The sequence below is a fragment of the Balaenoptera physalus genome, assembly GCF_965194825.1.
Source record: "Balaenoptera physalus genome assembly, chromosome: 6".
Taxonomy (NCBI): Eukaryota; Metazoa; Chordata; class Mammalia; order Artiodactyla; family Balaenopteridae; genus Balaenoptera; species Balaenoptera physalus.
Window position 1 is genome coordinate 116216123 of NC_138885.1, and position 16058 is coordinate 116232180.

The 16058-nt window shown below is 40.6% G+C and overlaps 1 protein-coding gene and 2 long non-coding RNA genes across 3 annotated transcripts in view; 2 read left to right on the forward strand and 1 right to left on the reverse strand.

The window, feature by feature from the left end:
• The window catches only part of LOC309663115 (cyclin-Y-like protein 1), a 33852-nt gene extending 23087 nt beyond the window's left edge, over positions 1–10765 (forward strand). Inside the window, exons 6-10 of the mRNA XM_082466535.1 lie at positions 218–269; positions 1242–1361; positions 5184–5350; positions 8626–8788; positions 10344–10765. Of these exons, the coding sequence (XP_082322661.1) occupies positions 218–269; positions 1242–1361; positions 5184–5350; positions 8626–8788; positions 10344–10460 (619 nt within the window). The 3' untranslated portion in view covers positions 10461–10765. The remainder of the gene's footprint in view (positions 1–217; positions 270–1241; positions 1362–5183; positions 5351–8625; positions 8789–10343) is intronic.
• Positions 1–11693, reverse strand: part of LOC309663120 — a 287678-nt gene extending 275985 nt beyond the window's left edge. The window contains exon 1 of the long non-coding RNA XR_014265118.1: positions 11023–11693. This is a non-coding gene — a long non-coding RNA (uncharacterized lncRNA). The remainder of the gene's footprint in view (positions 1–11022) is intronic.
• Positions 10768–11264, forward strand: LOC309663121. Its single transcript, XR_014265119.1, has 2 exons — positions 10768–10927; positions 10992–11264. It is a non-coding gene; the product is annotated as an uncharacterized lncRNA (long non-coding RNA).
• Positions 11694–16058: the final 4365 nt, after the last annotated feature.

Sequence of the window (16058 nt, forward strand, 5' to 3'; positions counted from 1 at the left end):
GCTGGTTGTTGTAGAAAAGGTTTCACAGAACTTGATGTGCTGAGTAAAAATAGGTCAGGAAACCTTTCTAAGGGTGGAATCCAGGAGAAGAATTTATAAAACTGTTTGCTTCGTTGAAGGTTAAGCTTCCTCTACCCCTCTCTCTACTCCTAGCCGATATTTTACTAAGATAGTAAGTCCTGAATTAATTTTTTAAATGCACATTCTTATTTTATAGAGTTGCAGATAGATCCTTGGATATTTTTGATGAGAGATTACATCCACTCACAGTAAGTGTCAGTTTTATTGAAGTGGTATTTTTCTCTTATACAGTTGTGTTTATTTCATGCTGATTTGCTTTGAAATTAATTACTAGAAGAAAATTACTTCCTCCAGCTCGAAGTCAAATTCATCTTCCTTTAAGTCTTCTTCCCCACGCCATGTTGTGTCTAGTCATTTTCCCGAAGGCGTGTTGTATAAGGGGTTGATGGATATGAACCGAGTTGCACTTTGTGTGAATAGTGAGCAGGTAAGTAAACATACCCAAGTAACAGAAAATGTATCTTTTTAAAGGATGATGTTCCATAGCATCAAACAATATAAATATTTGTAAATAAACCTAATATGATAAGGCCTCTAAGAAGAAAATTAGAAAACTGTTTACATTTTAAACGAATTAAAATGACAAAGTTTTAAAATTCACTTCTCCGGGTGCTCTGTGGCCACACGTGGCTGGCGACTGCTGTACAGGACAGCACATTCTTAGAGCCTTATGGTTACAGGACACTGGAAATGTGTTTTCAAAGTTGACTACAGAAAAGTATGACATATGGTGATCAGCAAGACTTTTGAGCCTAAAAGTATTGGGTTGGCCAAAAAGTTTGTTTGGTTAGTGAATATATTGTTCAATAAAATGCTTGGTAAAAATGAAAACTGTGTCTTTTATTTTTACTTAAAACCAAATGAACTTTTTGGCCAACCCAATAGTTTACATTTGGTTAGAATTCTGTGGGGAGGAACGTGGAAATACATAAATTTTCTGCGGTTGTGCCTGTATTTTTCTTTAATGAATGGTGGTGAGTACTGGATCACTGTGGTATTTTAGGATCCCATTGTTTAGATTTAAAAGACTACAAGACATGTCACCCAATCAGAATTATTTTAAGGGGCACGTGGGCCCAAGTGTGAAGACTGCTATCTTAAGGGTACTTTTAAGTATTTTTCTTCCGTGGATACTTAAATTGCATTTTTTCTCCCTTCAGCGAGAAAAGATTCCAGAGGAATACTTCGAGCATGATCCTGAACACAAATTCATTTACGGATTTGTTCATACTCTTTCTAGTGCCGCACAGCTAACTGCTGAAGGTGCAGTAGTAACTTTGGTAAGATATTTTTTCTTTCATAAAGCATCTGTAGAAATTTCTGCCTTGTACACATGGTATGGTCCTGTTTTTCCCAAATGAAAGTAGGTTCCTGAAACGATCATTAGAACTTTATTAAGAGAAACCTATCAAAAGAAAGTAAAGTATACACATTTGAGCTTTAATCATCATTATGATTTAAAACGTTGCCATTGTTTTTCTCATGACAAAACAATTGATATTAAAGGCAGCAGGAGAGATTTCTGGTTTCTCCTTCCACACCTGAGGGGACACACGCACGCACAGTGCACACACGCACACACAGACGACGCGTGTGGTGGTGGTCGGGCGGGGCAATCACTGAGCGCTCTGGTCCACAGGCAGAAACAGGTTCCGGGGAGTTTGAAGCTGAGTCCCAGACTGCACTGCCTAGGCAGTTCTGATGTGTGTCCTGACTGAGAACTACTGCCCTCAGTTCTCTGTTCCTTGGATAATGGATAATGGTGTTAACCATCCCTGCTGTCCTCTTACTGCCTGCATGTGAAGTTGCCCAGGACTAGGGTGCCAGTAGGACTTCAGAAGGCTTTACTCTAGTTAGCCTGCTAAGCTACAGCTGTGTAAGGACCTTTTTGTCATCCATTCCTAATTCCTATGGTAAGATTTTATCATTTGAATAATAAATCATATTCAAGTGAGAGGTAGTTGGGATTGTTTTACTCCTCCCTATAGCAAACCTGTAGGGGGGAAAGTCAGCTGCGTGGTCTGCAGGGAAGGAATACTTAGGCCACTCACTGCCTGCTCCTATCAAGGCAGAATTTAGGACAGGAGGCTTGTCCTTTTGAAAAGAGACCCCTCAGTGGGTACTGGATCAGACACAGGCCTTTTCTTGGCGCTACAGGCCACTTGGAGTGCTTAGCACATGCTTGAGAGAGGCAGGAATGGTGCTTGCATATGGAGAGCTAGGAAATGCAGGAAGGAGAGTATTTGGGTTGGAAGAGGGGCATTTCTTTGTAGCCAAGTTAAGCTTGATGTACCTGCGAGACAGCAGAATGGCAGTGTCTAGTAATCATTTGAATATATGGGATTGGAGCATGAATCTGAGCTAGAGGGAGGGAATTAAGTGTAGCTGTTAAAATGCAGAGAAAGTATGTAAAATAAAAAGTGGGTAGAAGATAGATCCTACTAGAGACTGTCAGCACTTAAGGGACAGATCCCCAGAGGAGTGGCTACAGTGGTAGGAAACCCAGCAGAGAACCCTAAGAGACACCAGGAGAGGTTCAAGAAGGAGAGTATGGTCCAAACGCTAAATGCTACCAAGAAGTTGCTCATGTCATAAATACCATGTCACTGAATACCTACTCTGTGTCACTTTTCTACATGTGGGGGGTGGAGGAGAGAACAAGTTGGATAAATAAAGTTCTCGCCTTTATGGAGCAAGTGTGGAAGACGTAAATTTTTTTTTTTTTTTTTTTTTTTTATCGGAGTACAGTTGATTTACAGTGTTGTGTTAGTTTCAGGTGTATAGCAAAGTATAAGTGTTTTTTTTTAATGAGTGTTTTTTAAAAGATGACTATTTCAAGTGGTGGTAAAAACCATGAAGAGAAAGCAAGGTAAAGGGATAAAGTGATTAGAGGGGCTTACTAGAAAGCTCAGGAAGAGCCTCTTTAAAGAGGTAATGTTTGAACCCAGGACCTGGCTGAACTGAGGAAGATCAGGTACGCTGGCATTACGGGCAGAGGGGACAAGTGCAAGGCTCTGAGACAGGAACTTGTTCTGTGTGTTCAAGGAAAAGCAAGGTGGCCATTGTGATCCGAGCGGGGAATGAGGGAAAGAGCATAGGTGATGAGGTCACGGAAGGACAAGGCCGTACCGCACAGGGCCTCGTAACTTGCAGGCCACGGGAAGAAGGTATTTGTTTGATGGGAAGCCTCTGGCAGATCTGGAGCAGGCGCATAAAGTACTCTTAATTGAAGAGGCTCTCCTGGCTGCTTTGGGGAGAACAGACTGTAGTCTGTTGGGAGGCAGAGAAGTTAGGCAGTGGCAGCGATACAAGTCAGAAGTGACAGACAGAAAAGCGGTCAGGGTACCAGTGAAGGTAGAGATAACAAGAAGTCCTAACAGATTGGAGCAGGATACACTCAAGTGCAGGTTTTTGGTCTCAGCGACTGGGCGTGTGGCAGTGCTCTTTCATTTATGAGGGAAGGCCTGGGGAGTGGAGCTCTGGGACGAAGAGCTCTGGGTTGTTTGTGTGAAGGCACCGGTGACCACGGCAAGAGTAGTCTCTGTAGAGTGGTAGCAGCAGGAGGCTGACTGAAGTGGGTTAAGGAGAGGATGGGAGATGAGGAGCTGGCCTCAGGCCTGAGGACGCCGTCTAGGGGCAGTGGGGGACAGGCTGGGGACATGGAAGCATTCACACTGGAGGAAGCCTCTGACAGGGAGAAGTTGTTCAAAAGGAGACTAACTGTGGGCACAGTGCTCTGCAGAAGTGAGGTGGGATCAACTTCATTCATAGGAGAGTTAGCTTCAGTGAAAAGAAAGAAATCTCGCTTCCTCCGAGACAGGAGGGCAAGTGGGATAAATGAATATCAGCACGTGTACCAAGTTTGCCAGTACAAAGGTGAGAGGAAGTTGAGAGATTGCCAGTGTCGTTTCAGTGCCTCTGATGAGTCCCATAAAGTAGAGAGTTGAACCTTGCGGGGAGAGTCGTTCTTAGGGTACTAGAGAGTGCTGAGTTCTTTGGGCAATGGGAGCCGAATTTCACTAAGAACATATAATCTCAATACCCGTGTTTGAAAACACAGTAGAGTTTGGCGGGCATGGGCGAATCTGAGCTGTCAATTTGATAACCCTTCAGAGAGTAAACAGACTCTTTCAAACTGGACATTTTTCTTTTTGTCAAATGGCATATACACTCTTCTACAGAGGTAACAACAAATCACAGCTTACCTCTCTAATCTTTGCTCAGCTGTTAACTCCATCCAGTTCTTTGTAGGGTAGACATTTGATACATGTAAAAGAAACCGTGAAATCATCTCACAAACCGGCAGGTTTAGAGGAGCCCCAGGGATACAGACACAGGCAGGTCTTCCCACCTTAAAACCAAAAGAATTGACTAAGCTGCAGATTATGTAAGACAGAAATGAATAATGAAATGATAATGGAGATGTGAAAAATTGGGGCTATGAAAAGGACTACCCTTTGTATGCATGTGTGTTCCTTCAAAAGGCACTAAAATATGGGAATACTTGACAGTTGTAAAGCCCCTTTGTACTGCCTGTCCTGCTGTGCCACGCAGCAGCCACTGGGAGGCTCTCTTGACCACCAGTTTTTATCTTCAAGTTCATGCCACAAAAGGACTGGTGACTGACTCTGAAGAGAAGGTAAAGATGTGCTCAGTCTTACCAGAATTTTACACACTCAAGCGTTATGTAAAATCGCCATGCAACCACCACCAGTCTTGTAGTTAACATTGCACGTGATAGGCACTCAAGCATTTACTGAACAGTTGAAGTCGACACTGGGCTGTATGTGCTGCCCTTGACAAGTGGGAAGGTAATAATACAATGCGTGTCTTTAGAATGCCCTTTGCTGAGATGTCCTTTCATTCCTGTGACCAAAATTGGGTTGGAAATTCACACGGGCAGAGTAGAAATATCAGACTCACAGAAATATCTGACTTACAACTGTGACCTGGCCTCTGGCCTTGGCTTGGCTGAGCAAAGTCTTTGTAGAACCTAGGAATAAAAGGGGTGTCAAAAAGAGATGAAATCTGTCATTCCTAACAATTCTTATCACAGCACTTAAACTGAACGAAAATCAAAGATCAGTGCTCTACTTTTGCAGGTTTACTTAGAAAGGCTTTTAACTTATGCTGAGATCGACATTTGCCCCACTAACTGGAAAAGAATTGTTTTGGGAGCCATTCTTCTTGCCTCCGAGTTTTGGGACGATCGGGCTGTATGGAATGTGGACGACTGCCAGATCCTCAAGGACGTTACAGTTGAGGACATGTGAGTTTGTAAGGTTACCGTGAACTTTCTAACCATTTTCCAATACCTCATTTGCTCTCATAAAGTTTACATTTTTAAGAAATGTTACATTTTAAGAAAGGTTACCTTGTGCAGAGAGCTGAAATAGACATAAAATTACAGCCTTCTTTCTATCTAGCTGTAGTATAACAATTTGTATTTCCCCTCATTCATTGGTAGGTCTTGATGTGTTATTGTTGTAATATTCTGCTTGAGAAATTGAAATTATTTTTCTGGTGGTTTTTGCCAAACATTTTACAAGCTCACTACCAGAGCAACATGGTACAGTAAGTAACTTGACAGCTTTCTTAAAGCTGTCTACCAGGTCCAGTCCATTTTTAAGGGGCACATGCCTGGTCTTTGAAGCAAGTGGCCACTGTTAAGGTCTTAGGGCCTCTAGACTACTGACAGGTTATAATTTCAACCTGAGTCACACATTGTGTATTTGCTTTTGCTGGTCTTTTTCTCCTTTTTATCTGAGGTTCTGTTGTTACAGAAACTATGATGTACAGGTAGCCACATATAAAGGTTTCAGATCCCTGTGTTCCTGTCTCCTCCCCTAAAGTCTGCTGAGTTAGGAAACACCTACCTCTCAGGTCGTCCGGGAAGCATCCCTGGGGCCTCACCCAGGGCACTCAGCAAACACAGCAGCACTTTGTGGGGCCTTGAGTTAACTAGGCAGGTTCTCCTCACAGATGGCACGCTCACATTGGCATGAAACGCCAGGCTTCCAGTCTGGCTCTGGTGAAGGGCCCCAAGGGTGGGAAGCAGGATGAGCCAGAGAGGTAATTCCAGCAGACTCTCGAAGTGCCCGCTTGACAGTGAACCTGTCTTTGTGGGTGGCATTCAGGAAAATGTGAAAGGACACCTCTTGATTATATTGGAGAGCAGAGGCCGATCAAGATGGCAGGCAGGGGCAAGAGTTTGTTTTTGTTACCTTTGCCCCTTACCCTAGATAATTCACAATTACCAAAGTGCATATTTACAGCTGAAGCGAGGAAAGCTGTGACTAAGAGAAGGGACCAGTGACTGTCAGTAGCTGTCAAAGTGGCTTTTGGTGAAAATGCCCACTTTGGTGATCATGTAAACCAGGTGGTCGTGGTGATATTGCTGGTAGCAATCTTAGCAAACAGTGGAACAGCAGATAATGAATTTGAAATGAATAGAAGTACTTTTGGAAGTTGCAGAAACTAAAGTGACGTTGACCAACACTATCATCAGTCTTGAAACTGGTCCCTTGAAGGAAGGAAAATTTGTAATCGTGAACACCATCCCTGCCATGATGGCAGCTGAAATTTTCTCAGAATCTGCAACTGAGCTGACTGGGGCTCTGGTTCCAGGTACAACATCCGAGAACATGCAGGGAAACGTGTGGGTGTTCATAGACATTGAGCCCAGGAGCATTGGCGGCACTGTCCAGCTATGAAGAAACTAATTCTAAACAACGCTTTTCTGTGTAGAACGGAGAATCACCAGGAGTTATGTTTATAATAGGCTGCTTTTGTTTATGATCTTTGGGAGTTGGAAAGCATTACAACAAAGTGTTTAATACACATTTGTTTCATCCCTCTGCTGTTGACTACTATTTGTAATGGTCTCATTTTGAGTCTGAATTGAAAAATTGCTGTCTATCAGCTTTTCCTTAAAACTTTCTAACATCTCTGTGTCTTGTTAAATATATATTTCCCTTCAAAAGAGTAAGTTAAACTGAGCAGCTGCTGTTCAGACAGTTTGCTGCGCCTGTAAGTGGTAGGCTCTTCAGCCACCTAGCCATTTACAAACAGCAAAAAACACAGAAGATGCATATTCTGTAGGCATAATGCTTTTCTTCAGTGATTAAAGCTCTATTAATAGACATGTTAATCCTATGAAGTACTGTATTTCCACACAATTAAAATGTATTAGTGGAGAAAATATAAAAGGGATAGTGAAGTGCATTTATTCCTGTAGTAAATTAAGTCCTGATTAGCTGATTATCAAAACATTATCTGATTTACATTTCTATAGACTTCTGGCCGTATGAACAGGAAATTAATTTTGGAAGTAGGTTCAGTTAGGTTTAAAGTTCAACAAATGAGAAACCTCATTTCTGCTCATACTCTGCTCTCCATACAGGAGAACATGGAGCATTTGTTGATTTATCCAATGGATAAAATATTAACACTTTAAAACCAAGAAACCAAATGTATGGTAAAATAAGCCACTTGCATGTTTGTTTGGGTATTTATCATTTTTATCTAATCAACTCTCTAAAGTGATTGCTGTGAAAAGTGGTAAGATTTACTCTAACTTTATATTTATTTACTTAAACATTTGGCAAGCAAATGGCTGGATATGGTCATATAGCAGAAGCCTGCTCCCAGCACTCTACTTTCCCACTTCATTGAATTCGCCCTCTGTGGGCGTGTGCAGTCTGTCCTGGCAAGGGGCGGTAGGTCTGAACATTCTGGGCTGCTCTCCTAACACCGGGGGCAACAACTGCTCTATCAGAGGTCGTATCATAAAGTGGGTTTAGCCTAGCTGAGACATAATCTTACTGCCTTCCTAAGCTTAAAAAGTGCATCCTGTCCTGTCATGGTGACGACAAGTCACCCTAGTAAGGTTTTAAGGTGAACAGAAACTTGCATTATGCCCTTTGACACAGCCCCATGCACGGGGTGGGGGTGGGGGGATTCCCTTTCCCATCGAATGTAGCTTATTTATTTATTTACTTGAGATGAATCCTTGTTGCCTCAAGAGTTTTCCCCCCTCAGAGATAATAGCAGTGGCTCTCGATGGATCCATTTGTTGCCATGGTGATGTGCCCACTCCTTTTGTTGGCTCGTCTCTACTTCAGTAAGCCCCTTCCTGTCACCAGCCCGGTGAAAATGTCTCCAAGTTCTTCAGAGCTAATAAACAGCATACATCATTCCTTTCAACTGATCACTAGAGCGGGGCCTCGTGAGTGAGTGTGGAGCATGAATCGTACAGCTGCACTAATGGAACTCTGAAGAATGAGCCCCTGAGTCAGCAGCATGAGTGCATAAGAGGGCCATGACCTCTTCCCCCTTGTCCCAGACTCAAAGTGCTGGGACGCAGAAAGGACCACAAATAGCTGTACCTTGTTTGAACATTAGGGTATTAATCCAGCTGGGTAGCCATTATTGGTTTCAAAACAGTATTTAGAGCCATCCTAGTAGCTCAGAATGGTATTTTTGAAGATAGCCCAGTTGACTAAAATTGTCCTGTGTTGGTTTTGTCTTCTCCTCCTCCCCCAGGAATGAGATGGAAAGGCACTTCGTGGAGCTACTTCAGTTTAATATTAATGTTCCTTTCAGTGTGTATGCCAAATACTACTTTGACCTTCGCTCCTTAGCAGATGACAACAACCTGAATGTTCTATTCACTCCTCTTAGCAAAGAAAGAGCACAGAACTTAGAGGTAAGGCTGTGAAATCACTAACTGGGGTTTTCTGTCAGCCACCGAAGCCACACCTGTAGCTAAATTATATTAAGCAGTGATTAGGAAAATGGAAAGCTGTTAACAGTTTGAAGAGCTTATTGACCCGTTGGCATCATATTTCCTGTGTCTTTTATGGTTTATACAGGGATCCCACATTATAAAAAAAAAAAATTGTCTCTTCTGTAACCATAATACAGAATACTTTCAATCATATTTAATCTGTTCTTAATGGTTTTCCATTTGAACCTCTACACTTACATATAACCATACATGAATAATTTCTTAAAATTGTATCCCTAATCAGATGTACCTACATAATCTACTTACCACTCTTAACTGTCTTTTTTTTTTTTTTATATAATTGATGTTTTGGACTATTTCTACTGTCTTGATATTTTTAATAAATAAATAAATGTATTTATTTATTTATGGCTGCATTGGGTCTTCGCTGCTGCACGCGGGCTTTCTCTAGCTGCGGCGGGCGGGGGCTGCTCTTCATTGCGGTGCGCAGGCTTCTCATTGCAGTGGCTGCCCTTGTTGCAGAGCACGGGCTCTAGAGCGCAGGGTCAGTAGTTGTGGCGCACAGGCTTAGTTGCTCCTCGGCATGTGGGATCTTCCCGGACCAGGGCTCAAACCCGTGTCCCCTGCATTGGCAGGCGGATTCTTAACCACTGCGCCACCAGGGAATTCCCTCTTAACTGTTTTTTACTCAGCTTGCAGTTCGTGTGTGTGTGTGTGTGTGTGTGTGTGTGTGTGTGTGTATGTGTATCACAGTTCAGTCCCATGAGTTTATTAGACAAAGCATCCGTGGCTAACCTGAGAGACCTATACTTGGAAGGTATAATGTGGATTCAGATACTGGATGTAGAAAGTACATGAGTTTTTAATATAAATGGTAACGTACATGGAACAACGTAATACTTATGGCTTATGATTTTTGGTGGGTATACAGCAAAATTCACGACTGAAATGAACACATTTAAAATTGATACTTTCTGTGGTACCTTGGTGGTACTTTAGAATAAGATGTTTTTCTACCATAATTTATGTGCAAGTGAAATAGCACCTTTCAGCGCTTGTTATTAGACCTCTCCTACCTTCAGCACATACCTACCTGATTAAAATTTTCTTAGAGTATGTAATAACTAATGAAAACTGAAGAGAAGTTGAATAGCTGAGTAAACACTGATTTTGCCCAAGTGTATGTCCATTACGTTTAAGGATCACGTGTGTAGGTAACAGATGATATTGCTATTAGGAGCCTATCATTAGCAACCCAATTTTTAAGTAACTCTAAGTTATTAGGGCAAGTTACCCCTTGCCCCAGCAATCTAATCATAGCCCTTAAAGGTTATTAACTTAGGGAACTGTCAGTTAGTGTAGATATCAGCTATCCAAAGTAGCAGTAACTATGAACTATCTAAACGAATGGAGATGTGTGGCTTATCAATGATGCTTTTTTTGTTTTTTTAAGGTCCGAACATTTTTTTTCCCCCCTAATTATACCTATGTTCTACCTGATTGACTTTCCTAGGCCATTTCCAGATTGTGTGACGACAAATACAAAGACGTGTGTAGAGCTGCTATGAGAAGGTCTTTCAGCGCTGATCATTTCATTGGTATTCGGCGCTCCAATGCCATCCTCTCTTAAGGGAGAAGTGAGGGGTTGTAACATCATAAACCCCTCGAAACAAAGACTGGAGAAATATCACCTCTCCTGCTCAGAAACCAGCAAAGTTAGTATTTTCACCTTAAAGAAAGACATTGAATTTAAGAGACTCATGGACAAGCGAAGATTATGCTCATAGGAAAGAACGGGACCTCGTCAATGTAACACGCTCTTCTGTCCTTTTTATTGTAAACAGAGTTACAAAAACCACTCCAAAGCTAAAAGCTCCCAATCCACGCACAGATATCTGCTCCCAATCCACGCACAGATATCTGATAGCTGTGAGCTATGTGACGTTTTTTAATTAATAGTTTAAATTTTTAGACTTTAAAGACACTAGCTATATAACTTCTATGTTTTTCTTACCTCACTGTCCCATACTGCTGCATATTCCTTTAGAATCAGTGCAGTATTACCATCAAAAAATGGGACTCCAAAAAAAAAAAAAAGTAAAAAAACAAAAAAAGAAAAAAAAACAAAAAACAAAAAAAAAACAAAAAAGAAAAAAAAAAGAAAAAAAAAAAACAAAAAAGAAAAAAAAAACAAAAAAAAAACAAAAAAAAACATGGGACTCCTAACAACTCACAAAGCCAAACTTCGGAACAGACTGTTGTAGCATCGTTAGGTTTTGCAGGGTTCTTCCTCCCTACTATATCATTGAAGCTGCTAGTCATTATTGGCAATCAATTTAAACCAAAAAGCTGCTGAATAACACATGTCATCCAAATTCTTTGCAGGCAGTACTTATTAGCATATTAGCATGTTTGCGATCATAAACAGAGAAAGTAGGTTATTTCCTTCTATTGGGTCCGTGCTGCATTTCTTGTTAACTATAATGGTGCTTCTGATTTTGTGATGATTTTCCTCTTTGTTATATACTTGTGTTAAAGGATATTTTCATAATTCCAGCCAACATGGTGGTCCAGTAATTAACAAGCCGGTGATGAAATAGAAGGTGTCCCAAAAGTCTTAGAACAATTTTAAGCTTTAATATAGTGTGCTTGGATACTCCAGAACAGTGTCGCAGAAGTATAAATGCTAGACTGGCAAAACATCACTTGAAACTTTAATCGAATTTCTTCTAAACTCATTTACTTTTGTACATTTTAAACATTAAGCTTTTATTTTTTTATTTTTTATTTTTTTAAATGAATTAATTTATTTAATGGCGTGTTGGGTCGTTTCTGTGTGAGGGCTTTCTCTAGTTGTGGCAAGCGGGGGCCACTCTTCATCACGGTGCGCGGGCCTCTCACTGTCGCAGGCTCTCTTGTTGGGGACACAGGTTCGAGCCCTGGCTTGGGAAGGCCCGTGAGCAACAATTACTGAGCCTGCGCGTCTGGAGCCTGTGCTCCGCAACAAGAGAGGCTGCGATAATGAGAGGCCCACGCACCGCGATGAAGAGTGGCCCCCACTTGCCACAACTAGAGAAAGCCCTCGCACAGAAACGAAGACCCAACACAGCCATAAATAAATAAATACATAAATTTTAAAAAATAAAAAATAAAACAATAAACGCTTAACGTTTAAAATTTACAAAACTAAATGAGTTTAGAAGAAATTCGATTAAACTTTCAAATGATGTTTCGTAAGTTTGTGGCATTTATACTTCTACAAGTATCAAAGCTTAAAATTGCACTAAGACTTGAGGGGATACCTCCCCTCCTCTTTTTAAAATAGTCCTTTGCAAGGCTGGGCTGCTTACCTGCTTGATCACCTAAGTTTCTTTTTTCTAGATTTGGTAAAGGAATTATGAACAACAGTGTTAATTCACATGTAATAAATTGAAAAGAACTGGACCCTAGTAGTAGTGACAGGAGAGTAAGTGATACGAAACAGCTTTTCTATCCTGTGTGTTAACCTGGCTGTAGGTGTCTCACTTCAAGTTCTATGTAAGAGGAAACATATAAACCTTAGGAACCCTTACCTCAGGCTTTAAAAGGCAGGGAGGTCCAGTAATCAGTCTTTTTGGAGATTGGTAACGATGTCACCTAAACTTGAAATATTAAAAAAAAAAAAAAAAAAGTGTTCTCAACTATGTGAAATCTTTCTCCTCCTACCTTCTCAAATGTAATCCTAGGAATTTTGCCTGTAAACAAAGCATTTCTGGGCCAGAAGTACTTTCTCTCTTTATAGCAAGGCTTCACATTATACTGAGTGCTGCAGGTTCCATCATTTTTAAGGGACAGAGACATAAATGATAAATTATGGTATATAAAATACTACAATCTACCACCTCAAAAAATATTGTTTATGGAGTTTGGAGCTTGGAAATTCAAGTACTGATTGCAGTTTTATTTTGAAAAGAATGCTACAACTTATGTGGTTTTTCTTCCTCATGTTTATATTAAAAGAAAAGCTAATAAACTCTGTTTTAATTAAAATATATGGCTACTGTGTTTGTAACACTTCTCACTGTTCACATAACATTACAACTCTGCCTAACTCAAATGTTTTCAGTCAGCTCTGATAGTCGGGCCTTAAAGCATTTTCCAACTAACCATTCATAAGTTGTTTTGACCCCTGCCTTTAGTTAAGATGTAGACATTTATTTCTTCAGCTTACGCTCTTTTCAACCTGAAGATAATCTAGTCCACTTAAAATCACTGGCTACAGTGCTCAGTGGCATAATGCATTAGATGGCATTTTTGAATTGTTTGTTATGGTGCCAAGATGGAAATGCACATTGAAAGATAAAAGTAGGTAAATCCACAGAGAAAGGAATTACAGGAATACTGTAGAATCAGAACTTGTTGTTTGAGGGTTTCAAGCAATTGAACAGGAAAGAAAATGGAAGAACAGGAAGCAGTAGAATTGTGGTTGCTGTTAAGAGGGTGACTTTTAAACAAGCCACGTAATTTGACTTTAACATGCTATTTCACTTAACATTCAGTTGGAAATATACCAGATCTCTAAAGTTTCTTTTAGACCCTAGCCACTGCACTTGAGCAATATTCCATCAGTCCTGATAGTATTGCCGTAGTATTTCCTCCACCTTAGTTACCTTCCTAAGGTCACATCTTTAACTTTGTTCTTCTTAAGTTGCTGATGAGGAGAAATGATCTGATTTAGTACAGAAGGAAAAAAAAAATCTATCACAAGTCACTGTTTATATCAATAGTTTGCACCGCGTAGTAATATGCCAGTTACTAAGCAGAAATGCTGACATATCTCGAGTGGTCGAAGGTTTGAAAAGAAAAAATTGGGGGTAGGAACATTGGGCATGACTGTAGCTTCAAGAACAAGTTGGTAGAATAAGGGGAATCGCTAAAAATTGCTTTTCCCCTTCAGCTTTAATTCTAGAGGCAATACAGCCATTTTAATAAATGGGAAATTGAGGCAACTTAAGGTAAAAATTTAAACATCACAAAGTAGGTTCTCCAACAAATATGGGGCATGGAAACTAGTTATTAATAGGGTGGCAACTATGGCATGTTTTTCCAGATTTTTATACCGAGGAAGGGTTTGTTCCCTAAAGTAGTAAGACTATAAAAGAATATCTGACTACCTGAACTCAAATTTTATTTTTTCGCTTTTTAAGAAAAATTATTTTTCTCTATTGGAATACTGACATCTGTGCAATTTTAACTCTGGTATACCGTGAACTGAACTTTATTCTTTACAAGGAAAAGACAAAAGTTTGAAATGTATGTTTGAACCAAATTAAATTGCCATTTTTGTATGTTAAATTCATGTGGTTGACCCTAAGACAACTTCTTAGGGCCCAGTGTTTCTGGTTAAGAGAAATTTTTTCCACCCTGTATCAGATTCCATCATGACCCTATGCTTTCACATTTACTCCTAATGTACCCTGTATGCCCATTCTTGAAATTCAACAGCACTAAATCCTAGTTTTACAACAGGTCAAATTTCATTTCTTAGTTTTCCCATTCTATAAAATATACCATTCCTTGATTTTTGAAAAATGCTGAAGCCAGTATTTACTGGAAAACAATTCACTCTGTATTCAGGTTATGCAATGTTTTTGGAAATGTTTACCTATAGCGTGTAGGTTAGCTAAAATCTTTCATCACCCAAGACTTCTCTCTAACCACATGTAAAATGACTACGACTGTTCCCTCACCCAGAAGCCGCATTCTTGAGTATAGAGCTATTTGGTAAAGCACTTGACAGCTGGTAGGGGCTCTCCCAGGGGTAAGTGCTAATTTCTATGCAGAATCTGTAGATTACACCCAGCATCTATCAAGTTAAGGATTAGATCACCTAAACTCTTAACTGTTAGCCACTCACCAGCCTGGCCAGCCTGACACCGTGCCAGCAAGAATACAAAAGATCTAGGAGCCCTTCAGAGACAGCTGGTCCCTTGTACACAGGTGCAATCTGTTTGGCTTCTGAGGCAATTTCCACTAGTCCGTTTTAAATGGGTTTGGCAGATGAGATAACATGTACTTCATGTGAAAGAAATGTTATGAATACCAGTTTATGGTTTAGGATCTCTAACATGCAGAAAGAACCAGGAAAGTGAAGTAGTATAGAAATTAAGAGAAATCCAGAGTCAAATGAAAAGAGGTGAATGTTCTTTAAAAAAAAAAAAAAAAAAAGAAGGAACAGGTTAGGTGATTACTTAATTGCTGTGAGGGCAGCTAAATAATTTGAATGTGATTAGAGAAAGTCAGTGACAGCCTCAGAACCTAAGGTCCTCAAGAATATGTCGATCTCTACTTCAAGACCTCAAATTACTCTGCTAGCTTTTTCTTACAACATCTATTCCTTCATCTTACCGTTCTCAATTCTACTGACCTTTACTTCTAGCTCCCCAGATGGTGGCCCTTTATCTCCTCACTGTGGGAACCGACTCTTCCAAACGCAGGGCATCAGTGTTTTGTCCACCTCCCACTGCCCTCTCTCAACAAGGTCATCTCAGCTTCACCCTTTGACTCTCAGCTCGTGTCCAATGTGGCAGTGCTTGATGTTGGTTACTACTATGAGCCATTTCTAAAACACTATCACCAGGTTCCAGGAAATACAGGATTTCTATGGCTCACGGGCTAACTGGCCCCTTGTAATCCCCTTTAATCAACTACTTGAGCCCTCCTGTGTTCCCACAAAGTAGTTGTTCCCAATTTGCTGCACTCACTCCCCTGATCTGCCCACAACCCTAGATGTATCTCCTCAGGCTAGGCAGCAACCCCACCTTCCAAACTCCAAAACTCATTTCATCTGGCATTAGGAATAGATGCCTCACTTCTTAAGGTAACCCCTCTCATCTAAGGGAGAGGAGTCCATCCCAACTCTTCAAATCAAATTTCTATATCCAACAGCCCCACCACCAGGATGGTGGTGAGGATGGGGCAATTTGACCTTCCTCAGCCCTTGACATGTCCTAGTGTTTCTCAAGATGTGGTCTCCAGACCACCTGCCTCTCATGGGCTGAAAGTCCCTGTAAGAAATGAAGCTTCTCTAAATACAATGTGGAATCCTAGAACAGATAAAGAACATCAGTGGAAAAATCTGGTGAAATCCAAATGAAGTCTGGAGTTAACAGTAGTGCGTTAATGTTGACTTCTTAGTTTAACAAATGTGCTATGATAATATGTTAATATTAGGGCAAAACGGATATAT